A 22032-nucleotide genomic window follows, 5' to 3' on the forward strand; every position below is an offset into this window, starting at 1 on the left:
TATTACCTCATGAGTGATGGATCACGATGTAACCCATCACTATTGACAACTCATCAGTAACGCGTTTAGAATAACAGATGTGAGACCCGTTACTGAAGCCCTTTTTTTCATGCAGTGATCTATGAGAAATTCCAATCGCCCTTAGATGTGGTCGGCACAAGTTCAGGTCAAAATTTCCTAAGAAACGAACCACGTGTAGAGAGGTGAACAAGACCATCTCACGAACAAGCGCGGGACATCCTTTGGCAGCAATTGTCGCATATTCCCATAGCTATCCAAGATTTCAACTGCGATACAAGGGTTTAGCTCACGATTAATGAAAACCGATATAAGCAAGTAAGCAATAAACAAGACATATTGACCGAAGTTTACATTATAGGGCCAGCAAGCTGACCAAACTTAATTAACTCGTGCCGCATAAGAACCAACAAAATTAGAGGCAGAAGCGCAGAAGAAGTCATGGTCATCCTCTTCCTTCCTTCGAGTGTCTCGTACACTTCACAAATGATAATGATAATATAGCAGCTCATAGTTTTAATCCGAATTTGCCTGAAGTTATGGTTGAACAAATCTGGCGAATGACTTCTACTTGTAATCTGTTTGTAATAAAACTTTAGCACATATAATTTCACATGTAATGTAAGATTAAAGTTAACTACACTGACACCTTATGAGTCTAGTTAGACAAAAGAATAACCCATTTGCAACATTTTATTAGATTTTCAAGAAGTGGAACATTTAGTCTCCTTCCATAAATTTAACAAAATATTGACTTGTGAATCATCCTATGACATAATGTCCCTACCCAGGCTAGAACCTCAACTGGCCCAAGCAGAAACCAGCAAAAGTGCAGTAGCAAATAATCAGCCCCCGCCCGAAAAATGAATGGAACACCAGCCACAAGCCACACCTTGAGTGGATGGATTTTGATTGGAGGCCAGTTTTTTTGTGGATATCCAGCTGCCTCTCTCACATCCTATTTTTGCCCCCTCCACCTTCCTCTCTCCCTCCTTCCCTTCATTCTTAGCAGCACCAAGATCGGCTCACTTCCATCATCACTAGCTAGTTAGCTAGGCAGCAATCCGACTAAGCTCCTACCGCACCAATGGCCTCCACCGCCACCTTCATGTCCACCCTTGCCAGCTCCACCGCCACCGCCAGCCTAAACACCGCACCGTCCGGCGGCAACAGCGGCAAGATCGTCAGGTTCTTGCCGGCGTCGTCGGCGAAGAGTAGCCGCAGCCGGCACACCGTGCTCTGCCCTCCGAGGGCGGCGGTCTCCGGCACGGAGAAGGCGCAGCCGGCGCCGTCCTCTGGCAAGGGCAAGAGCAGGGACGAGCGCGTGGTGCAGGTGCACAGCATCGAGGAGTTCGACGGCGCGCTGAAGGCGGCCAAGAACCGTCTGGTGGTGGTGGAGTTCGCGGCGAGCCACAGCGCGAGCAGCGGCCGCATCTACCCGACCATGGTGGAGCTGAGCCGCACGTGCGGCGACGTGAACTTCCTGCTGGTGATGGGCGACGAGTCGGAGGCGACCAAGGAGCTGTGCCGCCGGGAGGGCATCACGCAGGTGCCCCACTTCACCTTCTACAAGGGCGCTGAGAAGGTGCACGAGGAGGAAGGCATCGGCCCCGAGCAGCTCGCCGGCGACGTGCTCTACTACGGCGACAGCCACCAGGCGGTGGTGCAGCTGCACTCGCGGAAGGACGTGGAGGCGCTCATCGACGAGCACCGCGGCGAGAAGGGGAAGCTGGTTGTGCTCGACGTCGGGCTCAAGCACTGCGGGCCCTGCGTGAAGGTGTACCCCACCGTGGTGAAGCTGTCGCGGACCATGGCCGAGACCACGGTGTTCGCGCGCATGAACGGCGACGAGAACGACAGTTGCATGGAGTTCCTCAAGGACATGGAGGTCGTCGAGGTGCCCACCTTCCTTTTCATTAAGGACGGCAAGATCGCCGGACGTTACGTCGGCTCCGGCAAGGGGGAGCTCGTCGGCGAGATCCTCAGATACAGTGGCGTCAGGGTCACATACTGAAGTGAACAACCAACCCCCAGTCTCCAACGTCATGAAGCAGCAGCATTACAAAGGAAAATTCTAGTGGTACACACATGAATGGAGACCGAATTGAAAAGAAGTGTAAAATTACTGCGACATCCATCGATGATTGGTCGATGTTTAGACTGTTTATTTTGGATCATACTTTTCTGTCAATCACATGCTATAGTAATAGTACTACTTCAATTTTTCCATGCGTTTAGACATAGACACGGGCTCCAATACATATATTTTAACATTACTTTTTATAATTATTTTTTAATGAAATTTGTTAAGTATATAGTCATATGAAAGTATTTTTTATGGTGAATCCGCTCGTATTATTTGTGTATGTCGAGTTGTAGCAATTTTATGTGTATTAATGATTAAAATTTTAAAAGTTTAACTACATGTATTTAAAATAATATTTATTTGATAACAGAGGTAGTACAATTTTAAAATGTTACAGCTGCTATTTTTTTGCAACTTTAATTCTACTATGATGATCTATGATGCTTGCCTGTCCAATTTCCTTTCTGAGTTTACATGTTTTGTCCAACAAGGGTTTATCTAAAAAAGATCTTAGAATCTCTTTCAAGCACGCGTCACCCTGAAAGGCAACACAAAAATCTACTCAACAAGAGAACAAGTTCACCAAACATTTGTTGAAGTTCAACCAGAAATTCTGACGATATCACCAGATCGATGTGAGCTTTCAGACAAGTGATTTTCTTTTTTTGCATAAGTAGTTTTCTTCGACGATGCTACGTGTCCAACAAGGGTCCTAGCTAGGAAGATTTTAGGTTGGTTTCAAGCATTGAAACTCCAAAGGTTTTGTCAAGCATGCTACACAATGAAAGGCATTAGGTAGAATATACAGAGAACAAAAATATGCAAAGCAAGAAACCAAGCTCACCAAACATTTGCAAAGTCCAACCGGGTCAGTAAATATCACCACACGTCTATTTTCAGAAGACAAAGTGCAGCACAGAAAGTCTGCCCGCTACGCCGTGGGAAAAAGAAATATCAACAGCAATGTCATCTAGTCCACCAGTTCACACTTCACAGCAAACTATGCATCAACTGTTGCTTTCACCTCCAGATCTTTTACCCAGCTACTTACTTGGGGTTAAAGATGGCCAAATGGGCCGTGCTTATTGGGCCGGCCCGAGGCACGGAACTGTAGGCACGACCCGGCCCGAGCCGAGATGGGCCGGGCCGGCACGGCACGAGGCCACGGGCCGTGCCTGGGCCGAGCGCGCGGCACGGCGGGCCGGCACGGCACGGCCCGGCCGAGTCGGGCCGGCACGGGCACGACCCGGCCCACGGGCGGCACAGGCACGGCACGAACCGGCACGGCCCGGCTCAGGCACGGGTGGCCCAGGAGGCACGGCCGGGTCGGACCGGCACTGCACGCGGCGGCCCATCACGGCACGGCCGGCCCGGCAAGGCACGGCCCACCGTGCCGGCTCGGCACGTGGCGGCCCACGGCACGGCCGGGCCGGCACGGCACGGCACGGCCCACCGCGGGGGGCACGGCCCGGCCGGCACGTGGGGCACGATGGGCCGGCGGGGGCACGCGGGTTAACGGGTTAAACGGGCCTGGAACGGCCCGTTTAACCCGTTAACTCGATATTTTTGAATTTTATAGCCGTTTTATGACCGTTTGAGCTCCAAAAAATTCGAAAAAAAATTGCAAAAATCACCATTTTTCACCTATAAATAGAGGAGCACCTTGCCCTTCCATTCCACACCAGCAACACCATTTTCTCTCTTGTTTCCTCCTCTCATTCTTGTCTCAAAGTTCGTGAGAATTAGCGATAATTTGGCAAAATTAGTTTGAATTGTTGCAAAAAAATCCGAGCAATTCCAAAATCGTCATCCTGCTGATTTGCTATCTTGAAGTTGAAGAAATATTGGTGATTTTTTTGCATCGTTGTTGAGTCTTATTTTATTATTAGTTTTATTATTTGATTATTTCTAACTCTGAATATTTGCAATTTTTGTAGTGTCATTCGACATTGATCATGGATGCCGGTGATCATGATACATCCATAGATCATGATTTTTTTCTCCAAGGACTCACAGGAGACTACGGCCCCTTTGATACTAGTGCTGCAGGTGATGATGGACCCGACGGTGAACCTCCGGTTGGTTCACATCCAGATCCAGGTGATGCAGCAGGAGTGCCATCGTCAGGCTCTACAAGTGCGCACACATTAGCAAGCAGCGGGTCTAAAAGATCAAGAGCCGGTACTTCCGAAGTTTGGCAAGACTTTGAAAGGATCTACAAAGAGGAAGATGGGGTAAGTGTCAGGTATGCTAAGTGTTATATTTGTAAAAATGAATTATCTGCAAAGCCCTCGGGTGGAACGGGGCACTTGAAGAGGCACGCCATAAGTTGCAAGCGAAAGAGTGGAGCAGCCATGAAGCAGACGGTGTTGCAGTACAACCCCGACGGCTCTGTTCATCATTGGGAGTATGACTCTGCCAATGCTCGAAAAGAGCTATGTCGCTTCATTGCAAGAGCGGATCTACCACTCAATATCGGTGAGTCTGCTGCATTTGAAGATTACATTAAGCAAGCTCATAATCCTAGGTTCACGCATGTTTCTAGACAGACAACTAGTAGGGATATGGTAAAATACTACAATACGTGTCGTAGCAAACTTAAAGAAATGTTGCAAACATGTACATTTTCAGTTGCTTTGACCTCGGACATATGGGCAGGTAGGGCTAGAGAGGATTATCTTAGTGTGGTTGCTCATTTTGTTAATAATGATTGGGAATTAGAAAAGAGAATAATAGGTTTTCGCTTGATTGACAACGCGCATACCGGTGAAAATATTGCTGAAAAAATATCTCAAGTAGTTGCAGACTTTGGCCTCACGAATAAAATATTTTATATCACTTTAGATAATGCCGGTGCAAATTCTAGAGCAATGGATATTCTTACTCCGTTGTTTAGTACTTATGCTGAATCTTTCTTGTTACATCAACGTTGTGCTTGTCATATTATCAATCTTATAGTAAAATCCGGTTTGAAGAGGTTATCGCGATACTTAGAAGATTTTCGTACTGCAATATCTTTTGTGAACTCCTCTAACCAACGAATTGCAGCATATAAACAGTATTGTGTTGCAATGGGTGTGCGTCTACGTAAGTTTGCTCTGGACATGCCAGTGAGATGGAACTCTACTTTCTTGATGCTTAAAAATATTATACCATATAAGAGCACATTTGGTGTGTTTATTCATACACATTACCATCAGCATGGGGGTCAAACTTTACTCACGGAAGCGCATTGGTATGTTGCTGAAAGGATACTGGAGTTTCTTGAATTTTTTTATGATTCAACTGTGAGTTTATCAGGAGTTTATTATCCAACATCTTGTTTAGTAGTGCATAATATTGTTGAAATTGCTACTCATTTAAACAACTATGAAAATGACAATCTTTTAAGAGATTGTGTAGTTCCTATAAAATCTAAATTCTTAAAGTATTGGAAAGAAATTCCTTTGTTATACGCTTTTGCCTTTATTTTAGATCCTAGAGCTAAAATTGCAGCTTTCTGTAGAGTTCTCGCAATTCTAGGTGATGCTCTTGGCCATGATTATTCTAATTATTATACTAATGTTCGTTCTAAGTTATTCAAAGTTTATAGTAAATATGAAACAAAGTATGGCGGAGTTCGCTTGCAACGACCTCCACTAGCACCCACAACAAGTAAGAAGACGACAACGTGGGGGGAAATATTTGGTGCAGGTTCTTCATCAAGAAGTTCAGACTCTTCGTCACGATCGTCTACGGGCACCGGAATTCCAACATCCGGAGGGGAGCTAACTACCTTCATCGACAGTGACGTTATCAGCCACGAACAAGAAAACTTCAACATACTGCAATGGTGGCATGAGCACAAGACGAATTATCTAGTCCTTTCACTGTTAGCGCGAGATTTGTTAACGGTTCCTGTATCTACAGTTTCTTCTGAGGCTGCCTTCAGTCTTACAGGAAGAATAATCGAAGAGAGAAGAACAAATTTGTCAAGTGAGATGGTTGAAATACTCACCATAGTAAAGGATTGGGAACAAGCTGAAGCACGAATGCAACACACTGCGGAAAATACTGAGCTTGAAGAATCATTCCAAAATTTGTATCTAGATGCTGATGAGAACGTGTAATTTTAAATTTTCTGAGCTAGGTTGTACTCTTTTTTCCTTTGCTAGAAAGGTTTTTAATGAGGCAACCTATCAATAAAGCTCATTTTTAGAATTAATCATGTGCCCCTATTATTTCTAAGTTTTTTTTATTCATGTTTTTTGTTTATTTTTTTAAAATACCCCCCGCGGCCCCACCCCCACCTACCTCTCCTCTCATCGTGGCCTATAAATACCATCTACTCCATCTCAAACTCCATGTATTCTCATTGCCCATCCTGCCCACCCATCTCTCTTTTCCTATTTGCTAGCCAAGTAGCCAGTATTCACTTCACATCAGGAAACTAATTCCATATTTCAATTCATGGATCAAGACGCCGAGAACTCAGGTGCATGGTCCCAAGTGTGGCAACATTTTGAAAAGGTCTTCAAAGAAATTAACGGGGAACAGGTAAGATTTGCTAAGTGTAATATATGCAGTATAGAAATAGGTGCCAGATCTTCACATGGAACGGGACACTTGAGGAAGCATATTAAAAATTGCAAGCAAAATTCTGGAGTTTCTAATGAAACCATGTAATTTTCGAAGCATAATCATTGGTTGTACTCTTTTTTCCTTCTAGTAGAAAGGTTTTTAACGAGGCAACCAATCAATAAAGATGTTATGTATTTATTTTCCATATTTTTTTATTATTTTTTGGATTTTTTTAGCTATTATTTTTGATTTTTTTCCTATTTTTTTGAGTGCTGACGGGCCCAACGTGCCTCCACCGTGCCGGCCGGGCCCGTCGTGCCTCCACCGTGCCGGTCGGGCCCGTCGTGCCTCCACCGTGCCGGTCGGGCCCGTCGTGCCAAACGGGCCTATCGTGCCTCCACCGTGCCGAACGGGCCCATCGTGCCTCCACCGTGCCGAACGGGCCCATCGTGCCGAACGGGCCCATCGTGCCGGCCGGGCCCATCGTGCCGACCGTGCTGTGGGCCAGCCCGGCACGGCACGGTGACAGTTGGGCCGTGCCGTGGGCCGACGGCTCGGCACGCGGGCCGGCACGGCACGGCCCGTAACAGTAAATGGGCCAATCGGGCCGTGCCGATTTCGGGCCGTGCCGAGATGGGCCCGTGCCGGGCCGGCCCGATTAATCCATTTGACCATCTTTACTTGGGGTGTTATCAGAAACTAGATAAAAGGTGTACTTCCATGGTGTTGGGATGAAGTTACGAGGAGAAATCTCCAGATTATCAGATTACATATCTGGCACACAAAAATGTTCAAAAAAATTCTGGATGGTACATGCATACTTTCCCCTAAGAATCTGACCTACTTTTCTTTGGTAGTTATACTTGAAATTGACGGCTGTAGGTGGCAGCAGCAGTAACAGCAGGGAATACTTACAGTGCTAGAGCAGATTTAACACAAATAACTTGAAAAACATAAAACATGTAAATCGGGTTGGATCCTAAAATATCATGTTACTGTTGCTAGATACAATTTCTTAACATGCTAGTAAGCTAAATTTGTAAACTACACAAAGAGTTCCCTAAAGCAGCATGCTGCTATTGCTCTGCCACCTCCTTCCCCTCTTCATCTTCTGCCCACCAAGCAAGAAGACCCAGACCATCTCCTTTTATACTTCCCTGTAAAAGCATTACTGCAGTTACTCACCAAAGCATGCAAGGACAAACTTCAGCATAAGGCCAACTCCAGCAGCACATGTATCCAGTGGTACAGTACTCCGCAAGGAACTGTAGCACTGGAAATTGCACTCAAGTAGATACCTCATCCAGTGCCAAACAGTGACGCTGCAGTGTTGCGGAGAGAGACTGGGGTCTGTATTTTTTTGCGGACTACTGTAGCAGCACTTATCACTGTAGCAGTACTGTAGCAACGCTGCTTACAGTGGCTGACGGGGCCGGAGACAGAAAAAGGCGTCGGGTACTGTAGCAGTACTGTAGCACCGCTGTTTACAGAGGCTGACAGCGGATCTAGGGAGAGAAAAAAAGGAGTAGAAGATAGGAAATAGGGTAGCTGCTGGAAATGGAAAAAATAAGGGATGCTGTAATAGTGATAGAGGATACTGTAATAGTATTTTTGAGGATGAAAATTTGAGATAGCTGCTGGAGATAGCCTAAGGGCATCAGAACACAATAAAACCAGACCATGGGGTTCATCACAACTAGAAAAATACATTAAATAAGGCTAGAAATTATTCAAAAGTTAAGAGGCTTTGAATTCAAGTATCCACATTCTTTCTCTTGAAGTCGTAATAACCAAAGAAAAGTAGATATTATGTGTCTCAAAGATGTCTCTATTTTCCGAGAACACCCAGTTTTGTATGTCTGTTAGCAGAAGAGAATTTAGTCCTACATCCATTATAGATTCTTTGAAGACTCTGTGCTGGTCTAAATACCAGAAGTGTAAACTGCTAGTTGTATAGACTATCAGTGAAAGGAATTGGGTGTTAGACTTAAGTGTGTTAGATTTGACACCATGTGATATGACATGGCATGCATAGCAAATAACATTACTTCTGTGTAAATTGCTAGTTCTGTAGGCAATCAATGCAATGTTGATATGACACTGTGTATGATGACATGATGACACTGTGCATGATGACAGGTTCCGCATGGCAATGCCAACAAGTAATGCAGACACAGACACAATTTCAGCTATATGCACCCAAAAATAAAAAAGTATGTTAGTGTGTTTGTAATCATAGCCTTTGCCTTGCCATCGATCACACGCTTCACATGACCTCTCCACTTCCCATGTGTACACACGTAGAGTCATGAAGTGGTAACTTAGGACTAATGCTTCTCATACAAACTGAAAGAGACGAAGGCCTAAGGCCCACATGGGCTCCACTCCAACATATATTCTAGAACACATCTCTTTTGTAAAAAAAAAAAAAAAAAAGAGGCGGAAAAGCCACCAACTTGGATGTAGCACATCAAAAGTAAATGACACAACTTAACGAAAAAAACCAAACATTGTGTACGTACAACTTGAAGTGATGCATAAGAATTTATCCTACAGAATAATCATGGGTATAGATTCAACTTAAAAGTCATTAGCCATAGCATGAGATGACATTAGTCAAAAATGACTGGCCATGAATATAAACCGAGCTAGATTGGGCATATGTACAGCTGTATGTATACAAGGAAGAGCACTTACAACAATCTGCATTGGAGCAAATGGCGGGTCGTCCTCCTTTTGCTCCACTGGGATAGGCGGGTATTTTGTGCTAGATACCAAGAATCTTATCTGCACAGTGATTGCATTGATCATGAGTTTAGTGTGGGCAGTGACAATAGGAAGTAATCACTGCTTTGAATTTAAAAAAAAAAACAAACAAAGGCCAAATTTAAACACCTCATCGTCTAGATCTAGATAAAGCTCATCACCATCTTCAGTCTTCAGCATCCACCGACCATCTGGTCCCCTGGAAATTGAATGAACAAAAAAAAATGAGAACTAAAGAAAATATGACAGAACTTTATGCTGAAAATTCTTTCCTTAGAAACGGAGGAAAAGATCAGTGTTTTATCAATGCAGTACAAGTTGAACTATGGTTTTTCTAGCTATTTTGGAAGTGTTATCTACTTGCTGGAAAGTGCAAACATCATTATCTTTTTTCCCAGTCACGATTTTGTTTTAGTTTCTGACAAATTAATGTTATGGCATTTATGTCCATAACTATTAAAGTCAAATGGAGTACATTGACAGGATAACTTAGGTAATTTAGGTGATACTTGAGATGTAAAAGATGAATAGTTGAAATGTTAATCCAAGATAAATCAAAATCAACTTGTATGATATAACTCCAGAGGCAAATAATAACCTCAATTTTAAATAATACTAGTGATTTCTGTACTGCAACAACAAAATCAACAAATAGAGTGGTGTTCAACCTCACTGTGCCATACTGCATCAAGTGTCCAGGAATGCATATGTCACTGAAAAAATCAAGCGAAACTGCAAAAGAAGCAGGTATATTAGCTAAAACCAATCATTTGTGTATGCAGCTTTTCCAATGTAGTTGCATAACGATAACATATATATGATGTTTCATTTAATTTTCAGAACAGGAAGGGAGCATTTTAATTTTATAGCAACCAGCTAATGTACCATGCTTGTCAAAATAAAATTTATATTCCATGAAGAAATACTAGTGTCGACACAGTGGCGGGGCTTCATTGTGGCTAAAGGGGGCCATGGCCTCTCCTGCTTCTACAAAATTCTTAAGGAAGTATCTAATTTTACCATTTGTACACTGAGAAAAATAATAATCCTAGCATCTTTTCTATAGCTTGCCCCCCCCCCCCCTATTGTTCTTCAAGCTCCGTCACTGTGTGGACATATTAGGCTAATAGGCTCAAAGTTTATTCATGCATGGCAACGATTAGACATGACCCAAAAGTTTGGATCTTTTGTTTATAAGTTAGATGGACATATTGTTATATGAAAATATGAACAAAAACCATGCAGTGCAACTGTGCAGAATGTTATGGGAAGATAAGTGTAAGTACCGAAAAAGAATCATAGACAAATCCTAACAAGTAAAGGAATTAAGAGGTTGCTAAACAAGCAGTTCTCCAAAAGTGAACTCACCTTGCAACCCCTTATCGTCATATCCACTGATCTTCCCAACAAGAACCTCCCCATTGAAGGGCTTGAACAACAACAAACGAAAGGAAACCTATCCAAAATAGGAAGAAGAAAATCTGAGCATGATATGCAAAGTGTAGTCTCGGAATTGAAATAAATAACTTCCCAGAGATCACACACTTTATACTAATACAATGCCAGAAGAAAGGGTCTACGCTGTTAAAATAAAAGTGTAAAATCTAGTTATAATGGGTCATTCATGTATCATGACTTGTTAAGCTGCCATCAAGTCGTTAACAAGTAGCACACAAGCAAGAATAGACTGCCAATTCAAGGCACAGAAATAGTCACCATTATTTTACAACAAGGGGGAAAACTGGACCTTAGCATACAAATTGAAAGGAACTGTCACAGTTTGAACTAAATTGTTAAGTGTCTGTGTGCCAAAGCCATTGCAAAGAGAGAAATGCCAGAAAAATGTGCATATTTTGCCTTACAAATGATATGCAAATAGCTATCATACAAGAGAAGCCATTGACAGGATAAGAAATCAACGTAGCAACACGTGTTTAGGATCAGTCACAAAAGCTACCATTTCCATTCAAGCACAACAATCAAATGCTAAGCACTATTAAGGAACGCTTTCAAGTAATTTAGTGAAGACCAATGAGAAGGAACCTGAGCAGAAAAATAAATAGTAACACACACTTCACTTAAAGTCTTCAGATTGATCGCACAAATTAGAGAGTACGAAAAGGCAACAAAGTAACACTCGAGCTCGCGTGAATAGGGAGGTCACTCTCTGCCACGAATTTACTTTCCACAGAACATTGTAAGGCAAGCATACCATGCTTCAAGAACTTGAACATAAGAGGAAAACCAAAATGAAGACAAGCATTACTTTATAGGTCGAGCAGCCATCTCCTGGATGGATGGACCCGCCTTCAACGGATCGGATATCGTAGACAGACACACACAGGCCGAGATTCGCGATGACCTGCATCACACGCCAAAAACATACAGATACACACAATTAGTAACCAGCAAGGTGGAGCATAGGATTCAATTCAAGCATTTCTAACACTTTGTGCAGATTTGCCTCACCAATGCTAATGCTACGGCTAAAGAAAAAAAAAACGAAAGTCGGCGTTACCTTGTCCAGGAAGAGCCTCTCGAGCTCGGCCTTGATGGCGTCCACCAGGGGCCGGCTCAGCAGGTGCGGCGGCATCGGCAGCTCGTGCTCAATCTGACTCAGGACGAACATCCCGCCCGCCTACCCACCCGCCACAGAGCAGGGAGTCGAGGAGGCACCAGGCAGGCGGTCGGCGAGGGATGCGCCGAACGGAGGCGGTGCAGGCGCTGGACCCGGCCCGGACGACAGGGGAAGGAAGCGAGACGGCAACCGGACGGCGGGGGGAAAGGGGGGCCGGCAACGGGACGACGGGACGGCGACCGGAAGGGAGGCGGCGCGAGGTCAGGGTTTCAGGGGTCATGTCGGGCCCACTTGTTAGGCAAAAAATGGGCCTTGTAGTTTGCATGGGCCGCCATCTCCAGCTTCATAAGGAAAAACCTGGGCTAGGCGGGCCGATGGGCTAAATAGGGCGGGTCGGGCAGCTCAAAATCTTGGACCTTTTTTATTTTATATTTTTAAAATTCGAAAATTGCAAATATATACATCTATTTTGAAGTTTTGCAACTGGCATAAGATCTTGAAACTTGTTTCTTTCTCATTGTATAAGTAACTATTTGAGTTGAAATTTTATAGAGAGCTAGAGGTCTGTTTAGGAAAGGTCTCAGATTAGCTCTTTGAATCAGGGAGAGCTATGTAAAACGATACTAGTCTTTGAATCAGGGAGAGCTATGTAAAACGATAGTTTGTAGTTTTATCTTTTAAAGTGATTTTTTTAAATAAAATAGATGCTGAGAGCTAAAAAATAGTTTTTCTAATTTATTTTTCGCACATAATCACTTCCTCTATAGAATTAATCTTAAATAATCACTTTCTTAAAGAATTTGGATCAAGAGAAGTCATAGATAACATCTACACCACAAAATGTTTTTAGAATTTTTCATGACAATTTTGATCCATGTTAACCTTCCAACGGGTGACAGAAATATAGAATTGCAAATTTTTTAAAATAGATGTATATATTTATATTTTTTGGATTTAAAAAATATTAAAAAAATTCCAAAATCTTGAACCTGACCGGGCATTAATGATGGGATTGACTCTTTGATGGGTTGATGCAACCATCTGGAATTGAATTCCAATCCATCAATTTCTGGTTTGATACCATGCAACCATCACGTTTTTACTCTGCAAAGGTGTATCACTTTACCCACATACTCTCTTAACCAAGTTTTTCACGTGTAGCTAGTACGCTCCTCACACTTTTCCTTTGTTGTGTGCCTTGGACAAGCTAACAAAGCCTTTTTGCTAATACGTAAACAATACATCCACCTAGCGACATGATGGTCTAGACATTGCAGACTCCTGTGTATCATTGGGATACCTATAAACCCAAATCGGTTATTCTAGGGTGGTTGGTGACATCTTTTAAGTATTTTAGATTATCTCTAACAGTTACCTTAAATTTTTATCCTCAAAAACACTATTACAGCATCCCCTTATCACTGTTACAGCATCCCTTATTTTTTTATCTCCAGCAACTATCCTATTTTCTACCTTCTACACCTCTTTTTCTCTCTCCGGTCCCGCTGTCAGCTTCTGTAAACAGTACTGCTACAGTACTGTCGTTGTTTTCTTCCCGGCCCACTGACAGTCTCTATGCACAGTGTTGCTACATTACTGCTACAGTGTTACGGGTGCTACAGTACTCCGCAGATTTGCAGTCCCATCTTCTCTCTCCGCAGTACTGCAGCAACACTGCATCGTTCTGTAGCACTGGAAACCGATTCTGCTGGAGATGCTACAGTACGTGAACAGTGCCCCCCCACAAAACACTGTAGCGCCCGAATCTGCAAATTTGCTTCCTCTGCTGGAGATGACCTTAGAGCATCTTTAAAAGACCCTCTAAAACTAACTCTCAATATCACCGTATAGAGAGTCTTTCTAATAAAATTTACTCCCTAAATTTTTTTCTTCTTCAACAGACTCCTAATATTCATTCCTTATATTTTCTTTTATATGTCACCGACAAGTGAATCACTCCCGCCATCTCTCTCCCCTCTCTTTTCTCCATCCGCACACAAAAGCCACGTGTCACGCGGCCGAGCTCGCCTGCGCTCGTTTTGACGATGTCCAGCACTGTGAAGCCCCTCATCTCTACCTCCTCCCACTGCCTACCAACGTCATCGGCCTGCCGTCAAGAAACCCGAGCAGCTAGCCTTATCCTCCTGCTGTGGCTCTCCCTACTCTTCTCTCTCTCATTTGCTCTCTCGGCTAAACCCTGGCAAGTAGCAGCTTCCCTCCTCATCTGCCTCTTCTCTTATCAGATCCACATCATACAACTGTTGCAAGATACTACCTTCCTCGGCGTTCGTGTTTCCTCTGTCATCGAGTGAAATGAGCACGCGGCTGTTTGCTCCAACGCCGATCATGGCAGGGCACTCGACTTCGCCACCGAGAAAGCCCACGGCCACCAGCCCTCTCCGACGCCGTCGAAAGCAACCGCTCATCTGCTCAAGCCAGCACGCAGCCCGGGCTAGAGTCTTCCTTTCCTGAGCCTAGCACTACAGCATGGCTCTGCCGCCGAGGAAGCTCGTCACCGCTGGCAGTCGCGTGCGGACAAGGGGGTGGGCTCGGGGCCGGTCGGGTATTTTTGGGAGCGAGGGGGCGCTCCCCAAAAGTAGAGAGCGAGATGAATGATTTTGGAGATTGGTAAATATTGGAAGTGATATTGGGAGCTGTTGAAGCTGTATTTTAGGATGAAATTCTCTAAATTTTAATATAGGGAGTGTGATTGAGAGATTCTTGAAGATGTTACTAGTGGCACCTCTTTTAAATATGAAATCATGTTCCCAATCGTGGAAGCATGTTCCAGTATTAGATACGTACATAGCTTAGCCCGTTCTATATTAGGTTTGTAGTCCATACGGCCATACGGTTAATATGGATCAATAAGTGGGAATTGTTATTAACCTTATGTGATCCCATATTGCCGAGGAGCCTAAATATTCTGGACTATCTGCACCACCTCATAAATATCATCATATATGTAACAATTGCTCCAGCCAGATGTTGAAGTCCAATTCCACATAAATCATATAATAGCAACTTAGTTTAGAAGAGATTGTCATGCGCAAGCTTTTAAATCGTGATTTTCTCGACTTCACGGCACGGTCCCAGAAAAGCTACATAAGCTATCGCGACAGCTATCCTCCGTCACACCACGTCCTGCTCTCAATTCACAACTAGCTCCGATGCTATGCGTTTATGGATTCTAATTACATTGGGGCAAAAAAAACAGTACAATAGAATATCAGAGCTAAGCGCGTATCTACCGTCTCTTAAAAGCGCTCAAATGTGTGATTTATATTCTTTTATTAGCAACAGTACAATTTTTCTGTATTCCAATCATTTAGTTATTTTAGGCCAACCCAAATTCTATTAGCTTCAACCGAACCTTAGCATCAGCCTCTTCGTTTCTTCCCTCTGCATTGCCTCCTTTCTTTGTTTTTCTTCACCTGACTGCACGTTAGGTTGGAGGGAATGAGAGTTCAGATCCCAGTCTTGCAAAGATCACCATGGATCAACAATCAGTTGTGCAAAACTTCACTGGCATTTCTCCGGTTTGAAGCTCTTGGTATGTAAGAAAAACTTGTACGCGGAAACTCTGTGGCATAGTGCCATAGAAGGGGTAGTTTAACCCACGAGAGCGCACGATGAATACTAAGGCTCAAGACGCATTGCCATGTACCATCGATGGAGTCAAGCTCGTGGAGCGAAACCCCATTTAGGTAGTCAAACCTGCACTGTTCATCTATCACCGTCCTCCTATTGTAGCCGTAACTTCTACCATGGCCGTACATGCAGATTAGTAGAAGATGACTGCCATTCAATGTGGCAATGTTGAACCCACACTTAGGAGATTCTTTCGCTGATGTGAATCTTAGTTCCCATATCATCGAGGGAAACATGTTTTGATCGCCCACATGGACAATGATGTCCAAGTAAACTTCTCGATAATAATAGTCTTCTAAGAACATGCTAGTTATGTTCTTCAATGCCATCCAGCACTTGTCTACAATAGCCGTGAACATCAACAATAAACTCTCAAAGAATATAGCGACAGCCAAGTAGTTGTCCTGATGCATCGGCGTCCGATAAAGGGTGGCATGTTGTAAACAATGACAAAAGAGCATGCTTATGACATAGAGCTCGAAGGTCGTATCCATTTTGACTCCAGGGGTGGTGGCGAAGGATGACAAGGGACCCGATCACAAGTTATGGGGTTTAGTAGCTCGATGTTACACCTGATATCCGTGGTAACCAGTGTCATCCTTGCAAAACAATATTACTTCATTGAGAGAGGGAATGCTATATTATATTGAGAATATTATTTTTTTCGTCCATCTTAATCAATAGTATACATTGGAAATAATAAAATATGAGGTAGTGAATATAATACATGATAAATCAGACATATGAGTTGTGTTGAGGCCACAAATTTATTTTTTAACATGCTATATGATTAATTTAGAGGTATTCATTCCAAAATCATTTTGAGTGTGCCTATGAATTATTAGTCTAATCAACTTGGATTTGTCCTTGAAATACATGGGTTCACTAATATTAGACAAAAGATCAGCTCATGCTTGTAGATCTTCATAACAGGATAAACGAAAATTAATAATTATTTGCTGTGGGTAATTATCAGTTACTGTATCTTAGTTTGCATATTAATCGTTAGGTTGCACTACTTGATGTAGCTCATGGCTGGCCTAGAAGATGATGAGCTGCTTGCTTTGTCCCGGTGGCTGCCACACACTCGTTGTCCATGGTCATGGGTAGGGATACTAATATGGATCCGATTCCTGATTTTTCGTGAGGAATTGTTTTATTAGGAGATGGGATAGGGAGATTTCATTTCTGATGAACTTATATGAGGATAAGAATGGGGATGGAGTGACATATATACATTTTTTAATATATAAATATACAAATATTATATTACGTACAGTAAATATTAAATTACTCTTATTCTTTTTATCTAACCTACCTGATATACATTAATAAATTACTTATTTATATTATATATACATATATTGTTAATATATATAGAAATAATCAAATATAATATAATTTTATATTTCTATTGAAAATTCGATCCTCACAAAATTCCACTCAGAGATAGAGATAAGAAAAATCTTTTTTCCATAACTAAATAGAGATGGAGATACAGAAACATTGCTGGGTAAGGATCGATCCGGTTGCCATCTCATAGGTCAGTGCCCAGGAGGTCGAACGGAAGACTCACGAGAAAGGCAGCGAAAAAGGGAATCGATGAGGGGAGCAAGCGGCCCTGTCGTTTTGCCGCGACACAGCCGTGCTTTCATCATTTCAGTAGTCGAGCAGTTCTCGTCCATTATGGACGCCCTTAGGTGGGACTCACGCCTATTGCTTAGGTGGGACTCACGCCAACAGTTATGAGACGAAATCGACGTGACGACGAGTGAAGGCTTTTCCCCTAGAAAAGCATTTGGAGATCCGTCCTAGTAATGAATCACTATTTGGGTAACGTGGGCAACATGTATCTAAACTTGCCCAGCCCTCCCCCAAGCGAGGTCTTCAGATTTTGGTGGAAATTGCCCTGCTCCACGGGGATTTATTTTGTTTCTTGTCCTCTAAAAAAACTTGTGTCACTGTATATATATACGTTCTGCTACTTAACATGATCACGTGTGTCTCTACAGTGCATACATTATGTATTGCACCAAGTAAAGGTATGTATATGCATGGCCCCTTTGGCATAGCTTCTCTGTTTCAGCTTCTCAATAATGGGGCAAAAATGCTGTGAAACGGCCAAGTAGCTAGGATGAGGAGGAGACCCTTCGTCTAACCCTTTTCGCAGGATATATGCGGCATATTCTTCCTCGTATGCCACCGTACAAATAATAATAATAAAAATAGTAATAATTAAATTAGCGTTCCCCGTCGCCGAGCGCTGACAAAGGCGACAACGTACGCCTAAACAAGCTTATCCCCTCCACTAATCTCCGATTAGTTTATTTAATTAGCCCCTAATCTTCCGCGTAGAATTGTTTACTTTGGCTAATTGTCTTGGATGCTCTAGTTTATAGTATGACCTGTACTGCTAATAATACTAGTATATTGATCCCTGCAAGCTGCAGCAGTACTGTCAATATAGTCTATGACTGGACATCTAGTTCAAACTTTTATCACGCAAAAGATTTGTGCGCATGTCGTTAAGATATCTGGTGTGATTTCAAAGGTGTCACAATCACTCCTTCCTCATCTTTAGACCCTCACCTTTCTCTACGATTTCGAATTTGAATAAGAAAAATCTTTCAATATGGATTCCGAGGTTTCGTCTGTTCGATTTGGTACCTTACAGGCGTGAATGCAAACCTTTCACTGAGATGTTGCTTAGTTAATCGAGTAAATTTAAAAACTTACGATAATTTTGACATATGCTTAAAAAACTACAATTTCTAATATTTATTTAAAAAACTATAACTATTTTGATATATATTGTAAAAAAACTATGACTTTCTCGATATAGATTCATCTGTTATCCTCTATAACATGTAATCATAGACCCATCTATTGTCAGAGGGTGTAGGTAGATCTACAGTAAGAAAATTGTAATTTTTTAACATATAACAAAATATTTATAGATTTCTAAAATGAGTACTATAAATTATAGTTTTTTTTAACATAAGTCAAATAATTATAGATTTTTGAAATTTACTCTAGTTAATCAAAACCTTCAACTCAAATTTTAAAGCAATTCTACTCCTAAGTTTCAAGATGTGGTGGATGACTTTTCACGGTTGGAAGAAACCTATCAAAAAATTCCGAGCTAGGTTGCAGAGGCTTTAGGTCCAGTAATCTCGAGGCTTTGTGGATTGGGAAAGGTGGAGAGAAGTTGGAGAAGAGAGGAAATGGAGCTCATCTTTTTCGTCCGCTGCAAATGGTGATCTATAAAGTTGGGGGAGAAAGGTAGCGGAAGCACTTTGTGTGGCCAGCTTGATCTTGACTTTTAGTCTTTAGCTGTAAGGTCTTAAAGTACCTTGTTTGAAAGGTTATACTTCAACAAAAAGGCAGGTGAACTGAAACCTTTAGAAATAAAATCTAAGCTTAAAATTACATGCCTTCCAATAGAGGACACAGACAAGTATAAACTGTCATAAATAGATTCTAAAATCATCTCTAACATATACTCTAAAAATTCATCCTCTATAACATTATTACAACATCCTCTAATACTATTACAATACTCTTTATTTATTTTTTTATCTCTAACAGCTACCTATTTCCTATCTTTTATTACTTTTCTCCTCCCTCCAGACCTACAGTCAACCTCTATAAACAGTATTACCGTTGCTACAGTAATTCAACAAATCTAGGGTCAGAGAACATTCGAGTGCTACAGTATTTTTTGGTACCATAGCAGTGGAAACCTCAGTGGCCTAAATGTGGCATTACTCTTGTGATTGGACGGCAGTCGTAGACGCCCACTGAATATTATATTGCTCATATTAATCTCCAAGATCCCAACAATTATTTTCGTAAGATCTCTCGCGTAACAGCATCGTTAGGGCTGACCTAGATGCGGACCAATGGGACGTTGTACCTTGAAAGGCAGAACTATAATTTTGAATTCATATTCTAATGAGCACAAGCTCATCCACACAGCTAGCAGCAAGCTTGAGTGTACTACTAGTAATATAATAGTAAAGGGATGAACTAGGATCAAAATTGTAATCCATTATAACGAGATAATGTATAGTATGCATAATTTGTTCTGAAACTAATAGATAAAATTTCTCTAGTTTTTTTATTGCTTTTTTGCCTAGAAGCAAATTTAGCAGCTCATTTACTTTTGTGTCAAATAGGAGAGTGTAAGTACAATACGGTGGTATCTTCTTCTTTCTTTATATCAGTAATCTGATTGCACACTCTATTGATAATCTGAATTTCTAAACAAACACTACTATAGAAATCATAGATGGCAGCTCATCACTGTTGATTTTACAATAACCTTGATAGAGCCGCTATGAACCGGTACTGATGTAGACTATCAGTACCAGTTTATAACACGAACCGACACTGATAGTCGGTATCAGTGCCGGTTCTAGTCACGAACCACCACTGATGGTTGCTATAGTAGATTGGATCTGAAATTTGCATTCAATCCACTTTTATCTCATGTCCTCATGTCTGCTCATCCTCGCTCCATCTAAAAATTCTAAGTCCCTAGCCTCCTCTTGTCCTCACTCCTCACCCTCCCTGTCTCTTCTCTCACTCGTTCTCTCTCTCTCTCATCTCGTGCCGTTTCTCCCTCCCTCCAGCCCCCTCGCTCATCCTCATGTCCGCTCATCCTCGCTCCATCTAAAAATTCTAAGTCCCTAGCCTCCTCTTGTCCTCACTCCTCGCCCTCCCTCTCTTCTCTCACTCGTTCTCTCTCTCTCTCTCTCTCATCTTGTGCCGTTTCTCCCTCCCTCCAGCCTCCCCCAACTCGCGTGCGACCGTGGCTCACTGGAGTAGGGCATGGCCACCAATGAGGCAGGGGCGGGGCAGACTGATCCACGACGTGACCACCACCAAGGCGGAGCAGCGTAGCACGGCCGCCATCGAGGCGGGGCGGCATGGTCGGACCCCCTCGTTGCGCCTCCAGGAGAAGGCTAGCTGTGGCAGGATCTACTGTGTTTGCGACCGCCGTAGGATCTCGGTGTGGATATTGTCCCCCGTCGTGAGATCTCATCACGGAGACCATGGCGGATCATGATGCAGTGGCCACGACCTGGGGAGCGCGACGCCGAGCAGGTCCTAGCGGCGATGGAGGAGGGCGTTGGATCCTGCCATGGCCCAAGTGACGGGCGATGGTGGGCAACAACTGATGGAAGTGGCTTGAGGTGGCTCGAGGGAGCGGCTTGAGGTGGGTGCGCAAATATTTTCTTTCTTTTTGTTTGTGGAAAAGGGCAACATTGCTGTTTGGATCCACAGACCGGCAATGATAGGAATGTTCAGTACCGGTTCTAAAACTGACACTGATAGTCAGTGACTATCAGTGCTGAGTAATCAGTGGCGTTTCAATACCTGCCAGTGATGATATGTTCTGTAGTAGTGAAAAAAGAGAGAAGTTAATTGGATCTTCAAATAGTAAAGAAATGCACACTAAGATAAATAACTGACTATACTAGAATTTGATTGCATAATATTAGTTGCTTACTCGTTGTTTGTAACTATAGTATTAGTTATTTCACACCCTTGTTCCGTTCTCAACGGATTTTGTTTTATTAACTATTTGTTCCCCTATTTTTGTTAATTGAATTGCAATGCTCATGACCTTTTCTTCACAAAAGAAATAGTTGTGAGCGGTGTACTCAAAATGCACTGATTTTGTGAAAGATAGCAAGCATGGCAATACATACATACATACATACATACATACATACATACATACATACATACATACATACATACATACATACATACATACATACATACATACATACATACATACATACATACATACATATATATACATACATACATACATACATATACATACATACATATATATATATATACATATATATATACATATATATATATATATACATATATATATATATATAGACAGAAGATACGGTGGCAGAGGTTCATGCAAGCCAAATGGGGACATGACCCCTCCTTGTTCAAATTTGTTATGAGAGCACTTTATTTCGTCATTTTCACACTCACCATCGCCCCTCTATATTTTTGTAACTGTTCTTATTTGTAATCTGTTGGCCTTTTATTTATAATTAATGCACTACGTGAAAAATAGATAAATAAGACACTATATAAGTGATGATTCCTGTTACGATCCGTCACTTATATAGCCTCGAGTCGAGATTGGATCATGACCTATCACCTATGATAGGTCATCAACGACGGGTCATAAAGTTATCCGTTACTGATGATATTAGTGACGGGTGAAATTGTGACTCGTCACTAATGATCAACTCATCAGTGACGAGTCGTCCTAGGCTAGTCATCAGTGACAGATTATATTACGACCTATCACTGATGACTCACTTATAAC

General features: G+C 42.4%; 3 protein-coding genes across 3 annotated transcripts; 2 read left to right on the top strand and 1 right to left on the bottom strand.

Moving 5' to 3' along the window:
* Positions 1-949: 949 nt before the first annotated feature.
* On the top strand, positions 950-2255 carry LOC133893103 (thioredoxin-like protein CDSP32, chloroplastic). Its single transcript, XM_062334067.1, has one exon. The coding sequence runs from the start codon at positions 1106-1108 to the stop codon at positions 2030-2032; it is 927 nt and encodes a 308-aa protein (XP_062190051.1). The 5' UTR covers positions 950-1105; the 3' UTR covers positions 2033-2255.
* A 1713-nt stretch (positions 2256-3968) lies between these two features.
* LOC133892085 (uncharacterized) lies at positions 3969-6381 on the top strand. Its single transcript, XM_062332831.1, has 2 exons — positions 3969-4582; positions 5798-6381. Exons 1-2 carry the CDS (start codon positions 4060-4062, stop codon positions 6211-6213), a joined length of 939 nt encoding a protein of 312 aa, XP_062188815.1. The 5' UTR covers positions 3969-4059; the 3' UTR covers positions 6214-6381.
* A 1111-nt stretch (positions 6382-7492) lies between these two features.
* Positions 7493-12278, bottom strand: LOC133893655 (DNA-directed RNA polymerase III subunit rpc8-like). The gene is made up of 7 exons (XM_062334744.1): positions 11949-12278; positions 11697-11792; positions 10799-10886; positions 10099-10162; positions 9560-9629; positions 9362-9451; positions 7493-7821 (listed from the first exon to the last, which is right to left on the bottom strand). The coding sequence occupies exons 1-7, from the start codon at positions 12057-12059 to the stop codon at positions 7741-7743; spliced, it is 600 nt and encodes a 199-aa protein (XP_062190728.1). The 5' UTR covers positions 12060-12278; the 3' UTR covers positions 7493-7740.
* Between the last annotated feature and the right edge of the window lie 9754 nt (positions 12279-22032).

Source organism: Phragmites australis, chromosome 15 (genome assembly GCF_958298935.1).
Source record: "Phragmites australis chromosome 15, lpPhrAust1.1, whole genome shotgun sequence".
Taxonomy (NCBI): Eukaryota; Viridiplantae; Streptophyta; class Magnoliopsida; order Poales; family Poaceae; genus Phragmites; species Phragmites australis.